Genomic DNA, 7,337 nt, shown 5'->3' on the forward strand with positions numbered 1-7,337 from the left:
CTGTCAGATCCTGCAGTCCACATGGCTGTCCATGTAGGATTATTTCTTACGTTGTTTCGATGGCGATCTAGTTTTAGCAGTCCCCAAAACGGAGCTGCCATCATCTCCAAGGGGGAATGAAGGGCCACAGCCCGGCTTACCTCAAGGTCAGGGACACGGTCTTGATTGACAGGCTGACTTTGCTGTACCAGCACGGACCACTAACACTGCGTTCACGTTCTCTTCTAGGCCATAGAAGAAAAGGTTTACCGCTTCTTCCTGCAACAGCTAAAGAATGCAAACCGCTTCGGGGTGTTCACAAGAAACGGCTACTTCTCTCAAAACTATTTTTAACTAACACTAATGAGACACAGAGAACACCGCTGCTTCTGAGGATGCTCAGGAGTATATAGATGTAGGTTTCCAAACAAAGCATTCAGACTTTATTGCGTATTATTTTTATAAAGCAAAGATTTAAGGGGAAAAATCATTATTTGAGTCAGAGGGTGGGTATTTTGCAGATGCTGTGTAACAAAGAACTCCATTCCCAGGTTTACCTTGTGTTTGTCTGCACCTTCCAGCAAGGGCTGAAGGGTAGACCAGGGTCTATATTGGAGCGGTCTGTCTTCTTTTTCCAGGCTATGCTGCCTCTTACACCTTATGTGGACTAAAAGTGGTCAAGCTAAGCTTTTAGATGGAGCTGGACAAATCTTCAGGCAGCCAAAACCTATCATCAGCAGAGCTGTGCAAATAGGACTGAGTGATCAGCTGCCTTTCCTCTGGGTCAGACTTTCTGAATACCTTCATCTACTGGTACCAACGTGAACCTGGAGAAGGTCAAAAGCACTTTCTCTACGTACAATCAGGGGGTCCTTATTTTTATGAAAAATTACACAGAGAAAATTTTGGGGCTTAGTAAGAGGAGGCAGTCCACCTGTAGTCTTGACAATAAATAAAATCACAAAGCAGCAAATGTGCCTGCTCTGGAAGGGCATCTCTTCTCTTCCATCCTCTGGTAGCTGATGTACCTTAAAGATCCAGATATAAAGAATGAGCTTTAAAAAAAAAGTGACACTTTGTACATCACACTGTATACATACTTTTTATACATATATATACATATATACATCGTACTTTATACATACTCTTTGTCTCAGTAGTGAGCTCTCTTCTCACAAGGTTGGGATTTTTTGGGGGGGTGAGGGGTTGTTTGCCTTCTACTTAGATGTAATCAAAGGAAATGGCTTGTGCATCATTATTTAACACATCCACAGCTGGCGCAGCCTCATTGGATGGGTTTTGGCTGCTCAGGTCTGCTCTACCAGCACTCAAGTCTGCCTGTGACCCTGTCCCTGTAAGGAAGCCGTAGGAGGGCAGTGACAATGTGGCTGCTGAGCGCTGTCATCCTGGCAGCTGGTTTTTCTTGTACGTGCCCTGCTCACTCCGCTGCCTGCACATGGTCCCACGGCAAAGGGGACACTTTCTTACCTCAGCTTCATGCCTCTCATTTTTCTCTTCATTCCATGCAGGCAGTTCTGCACAAGTCTTGAGGCAAACTCCCATCTCCATCACCAAGCCACAAAGCAAAACGGTGCTAATCAACTGTCACGTCTCTGATCCTGACTTCAACAACATTTTCATTCACTGGTACCAGAAGAGGCCCAACACAGCTCCCAGGCGCATTGCCTACATGGCCTCCAGTGTCTTCCTGCAAAACAAGTCTGATGAGGGGAAATTTAGTATTGAGAAGGACCACGTCAAATCTGTCTGCACCCTGACAGTGAGCAAAGTAACTCGGCAAGACTCTGCTACCTACTACTGTGCCAAGTGGGATGCACAGCAGTAGAAAGCCATAGGGGACGTGCACAAAGACGTGCTCTGCTTCCTGAACCAGATCCAACGCACAGGAACATCCCTACCCTACTTTCCCTGTCAGCCTTAGATCAGACATGCTGCACAGGCAGGCACAGACCAAAGAGACTGCTGAGCTGGCGCACGCTTTGCAGACACACACACAGAGCCAGCACCAGCAGAGACGTAACTTCATTTTACCAACCAAAAGGGCGTTTTCCCGAGCCTGGCTCGATTGCCCCTGGGTGGGTTTACAGGACAGCAGGGTGGTTTAGCCAAAAGAAGAAAAGACCTTTCCATTCCCACTACCCTTCAAGTTGTCTTTGGAACAACCCCCCAGTCTGAGTGGCAGAATAGAAGATATGTAAGTGAAAATAAACTTGAAGCACCACTCAGGTCTGCACATGGATCGTACCCGTTTCGTACCTCTCTGCTGATAGAAAACCTTGGGTTATTTTTCTCTTTGTTTTCCATTTGGAGCTGATCAAACCTTCACCCAGGTTAAAACGCACGTCTCTTAACTGACTTCAGTGCGGCTTCTCATCCAGCACAGCAGCAAATCTTCAAAACAAACAGCAACTACACAACAGATATTTATAATTCTGGTTTGCTTCAACACTAATTTAAGTTATTTCACCTCTTTTCTGTTTATGGCCAAAGAACTGATAAATAAAGTGCCAGGACCTCTGTATTCTGATCCCAAAGGACCCAGTAATACCGGTCTCCAGTATGGGACCTTGAGCGCACATTGAGCACTGGGGTAGCAGTTGCATTTCACAGCAGAATGAAAGATCAAATTCCCGTCACGACCATAGGACAGCAGTTACTGGATCTATGTGAAAATCATTGAAAAAATAAGTAAAATAACATCATGACATCAAAGAAAGGGGGATTGGTTTTGTTTTCTTTCCAAGGTAACCAGCAGCAACCTTGCCTCTGAAGAAGGGCTTTGAATTGCACAGCGTAATTTCTGTATTTTGCTGACCTTAATCATCTTTATTGTAAACTAAGCCCATGGGGGCTGCAAAGCATTTGTCTTTCTTTGCACAATGACAATGGCATTTGGCGATGCCATCCTGAGGTGTAGCATCTCCCCTTACCTGTGACAAGAGGCAGTCACAAGCGCAGCAAGGCTACCTCTGAGCTCCCAAATGCCTGCCGTGTATTTTCCTGGTATTCCCGGCATCCATTCAGCCAGTGTGATGAGCAGTAATTTGAGACCCCTAAAATTCATTAAGCTCTGAGGGGTTGGGTTTTTTTTTCCTTTTATTGGCAGGGGACATGAGGAAAAGTGTCCTACCCCAGACATTGCTTAGCAGCTGTCAATCAGTCTAAAAGCAGTGGTAGAATTTGCATTGGACTACAAAATTACTTTGTAAATGAGTTAAAGTGTGTGTGTGCGTGTGAGAAGGAGAGAGAGAAGATGAGTTTGTGCTGCTAATGTAAAAGTTATAATCTGACTGTTAGCGGGGTTCAGTCAGGCTGCTTTATCTCAACATCACCCACCTGCTGCCAGGGCAGCCTCTCCGGATGATGCCCGAGTGAGTCATTTCCTCTCCTCAGTCGCAGCCCTCCATCTCTCCCAGAAGAGCTGTCACCTTCCTCCCAGAGGCAGATGCTGGTGAGAACCCTCAGGATGCTGCTGCTCCTGCTCCTGGTCTTGGCCACAGCCTGGTCTAGTAGGTTCCCCTTGTCACCATGGCACCACAGTGCAGGAGGCATCTTGGTTTTGTATGTTTGAATGAATAGCAGGCTAAGAGTGTTTGTTCTAAGAGTGTTTGTTCTGTTTTCTCTCCTTCTTTCTAGATGGACAAGCACAAGTGCTTTTGAAACAGACTCAAGTATCTGTTACCAGACTGCAAACTAAAACCGCAAGGATGGACTGTATAGTCGAGGGCATATCTGACTTCCAGGGAGCATTTATACATTGGTACCTACAGAAACCCTCCGAAGCTCCCAAACGGATTCTGTATATTGGATCAGGATCAGCTGTTTATGATGACGACTCCTATAGGAACAAGTATTCGTCTTCAAAGAGAGGCAAAAATACCTGCACCTTCTCAGTCAATAACATCGACTCCAGCGATGCAGGTACCTACTACTGTGCCTACTGGGAGTACCACAGAGCTAGCAGACCGCAGGCAGATGGTATCAAAAGCTGCCTGTGCCCTAAGCATCAGGCTAGCTGGCAGAGGCAGAGAACCACAATCACCCCTTCCTGCCTCTGAAACATCCCAACAGGTTTATGCTGAGTGTGTAAGCGTGAATAAAGGACAAAGAGAAAAGCAGAGAACGCTACCACTCTGCTGGTGTAATGCACTGTGCTGTGGGTGGTGGCATCGCGTTATACAGTGACACAGATCGCCTTGAATAGTGTAGACACCTTCCCAAACACAGTCGGAGCCAGCAAAAATGAGGTGATGGCAGGATAGGAGGAGGATACTTGCACTGAAGATCTAGTCTGGGAGACTTCGAATCGAGCTCATGAGGGAGATACTGGTGATACTCATCACTGGTCACTCCCATCTTAATGGTTGTGATGACAATGTCTGCTTTTAACGATGTCACCCTTTAGGCCCCCTTCTTATAAGCAAGGATAAGTTACACTGGGCAACAACGCCTGCAGAGACGGGCCAAACAGAGGGTTGTGAAGTCCGTTTACATGAGAAAGCTGCAAACTAAAGCAGGGAACATGGAAATGGTGACACAGCACTGCTCGGCCAGACAGCTGGCAGCAGAGCCGCAGTGACATTTCACTTACACGGCAGTGGTTTTCACAACCCCGTGCTCATGTGAGGGCTTCTGGCAATTCAAGCACACCATTTCCTCTCCTCAGTGGCAGTCCACCCCCCATCCAAGGTTCCATACCTAAGGTCGTACAGGCCCAGATGTATTTGCTGAAAACATCACTGCTTTCACACTTTAGTGGGCTAATAAAAAAGACGCAAGTCTTCAAGTTAGTGAACGCCATGCTCATGACATTTGGGTTTTGTTCTTTCACTGTGGATGTCTACACTACAGAACCTGACACAAATTCATGTATCTATCAGAAAGGACAACAGAAGAATACGAGCTTTTTGCACCAGTTGTGAGATGAGATTTAGTTGCATACACTGCTATTGACAAAGACCTAAAAAAAATAATACGAGTAGCTTATCTCTTTTGGGTCAGAAAATGAGAAACCTTTCTTAGGAAAGAGCGTGCTGTGTGGTGGCTGATCCCAAGGGACCATTTGCTATGAAGTCTTTGCAGGCCACCTTTTCAGTGCGAGTTTTCAGGGCTCTGAAATGAGGGAAAGCACAAGAAAAAGCAGAGGGCAGCAAACAGCTGGCTGGGAGACATGCGTGCTTCGCCCCAGCTTTGTCACAGCCGCTTGCAGAAGAGGCACCAGCTGCGTTTTCCTTTTTGGGGGCTGCAACCCCACCATCAAGGAAGGCAGACACGTGCACACAGTACTGACCAACCACCTCGCTGCTGGCAGGACTCTGCTGCCAGAAGAACCGGCCCTGAGGAGCTGGAGTGCTGTCCCAGGAGGACTTCCTGGGACAAAGCCTGTTAGGGTTAGACGGGTAAGACTGACGGGGGCATCTGGAAATGTTTTAAGTAAGAGCAAGAGATACTATGACTTACCCCATTTGTGCCAGCAAAGCAGGCAGGATGTTCTAAGAAAGGCTGGTGAAACGTGCTGCTGGGACAGTCTTGGGGTGTCCAAAGAGAGGAGAACATCCTTGGGAAAGGCCAGGCTGAAAAATTTGGATTTTTATGTGTGAGGTCAGCAGTAAGTCTGAGAGGAATGTAAAAGATAGACAGATGAAGAAATATTATTTCAGATTGAGTAGTTTAGATCCTTTCTACTCTGTAACTGCTGTGGTTCAGCTTGTCAGTAAATTTAACCCCCTCGAAGGCAGCGTGTTGGAGAAGGACCATTGGATGTGCCGAATGACTCATTTCTTCCTCCCACTCATCTGAGGCTTTCTCCACCCAAAGGGCTTTACAATGTTTCTGCCTATTTATTTCGTTTCCAGGTGTAACCCACCCGCGCAGCATGTGGCTTTTTCCAGTCCTTCTTGCTGCTTCGTTTTGGTCCCGTAAGTCTTTTGCTCCTCTCCCCTCTCTTTCCCGTGTGTGGAGAACACAGCCCTGGCTCAAAACTCCAGCGCTTTCTTCCCCTCACACGATTTCTCCGCTTCCCTTTCCAGGTGGAGACACGCAGGCAACCCCAGTGCAGACCCCAAAGGAGCAGAGGTTGGTGACGGGCAGCTCCACCAGCATGACATGTCAAATAAGCGGCGTATCCATCCTGCACTGGTACAGGCATCTCCCTGGACAGCCGCCGAAGAGGATACTGTATGTGCAGGGACGGTCACCTACTTTTGATGACAGAAGGGATAGTGGAAAATTTAAAGTTCAGAAACATCCTTCTGAGCCCCACTATAATCTCCTGATAAATTCTTTAACCCCAATGGATTCCGGCACTTACTACTGCGCGTACTGGCAATATGAAAGCAGCACAGAATTAGACGGGGAAAGACAAGCCATACAAAAAGGCACTTTGTGCTCTGAACCACAAGCTCTGAACCCTGCTAGAAGTGCAGATACTTCCTCATTCCACCTCTCTCACACAATTTGCTGCAGCAGAATAGGCAAAACAACAGCCTCTTGTGACAACCGTTAAATACACGATGTCAAAGATCAGTATATCGTTTCAGTGCTCACACATATCTGTAACATCCAGAACCCCCAGCGTTCCAGTCACTTTAGGGTAAACATATGAAACACTGCGTTTAAAGCGAAGGCTCGGGTGTGCTGAAAGCACTCACCTGACAGTGAACATGGCTTGTCAATATCTGGGAACAAATGGTAGCTGTAATTTCTCTTCTGTGTTAGGATCCCTGGAGCAAGCAGAGAAACAGCTCTCCATTCCCTCAATGCTTTCCCTTGAAAAAAATTACACGAATACAAAAGGAGAGAAGAGGAGTGGATCTTGCACATCCACCTGTGTATTTTTATTTTGTCTTCCTTTGCATTTCTGTCACTACAAATTCTTACAACAGCCCAGCAAACCTAATTTGTCATCACAGTTTCTCACCTGATGTGTCCAGGACAGAACTGAAATCCTCAGCCATGGGCTATGCCCCTGGCAAGCAGAGACTCTCAGAGATCTGCTTGCAGGTATCCCATTGGATACAGCCCTGGAGAGAAGGGGTGTCCAGGAGAGATGGTTGGTATTCAACCATCTCCTCCAAGCTCAAGAAAGGGCCGGCCTGACAAGTAGGAAATGAAGCAGAGGCAGCAAGAGGCCTTCATGAATGAGCAAAGAGCTCCTTAGCGAACCCAGGCACAAAAATGAAGTGTACAAGAGGTGGGAGGAGGAGCAGGTGACCCAGTAGGAATATGGAGCTGCTGTTTGACCCTGCAGGGATGGGCTTGGGAAAGCCATAGCCCCGCTGGAGATGAATTTGGCAAAGGGGGAACAAGAAATGGTTGTACATCATAAGCAAGAGTAG

General features: G+C 47.0%; 1 gene segment (V, D, J or C); it reads left to right on the forward strand.

Moving 5' to 3' along the window:
- Window positions 1-1,361: 1,361 nt before the first annotated feature.
- LOC104499573 lies at window positions 1,362-1,825 on the forward strand. The segment is given in 2 exon segments: window positions 1,362-1,404; window positions 1,509-1,825. Coding segments are annotated over 2 exon segments (360 nt in total).
- The last annotated feature ends 5,512 nt before the right edge of the window (window positions 1,826-7,337 follow it).

Source organism: Buceros rhinoceros, unplaced genomic scaffold (genome assembly GCF_000710305.1).
Source record: "Buceros rhinoceros silvestris isolate BGI_N320 unplaced genomic scaffold, ASM71030v1 scaffold1309, whole genome shotgun sequence".
NCBI classification, from domain to species: Eukaryota; Metazoa; Chordata; class Aves; order Bucerotiformes; family Bucerotidae; genus Buceros; species Buceros rhinoceros.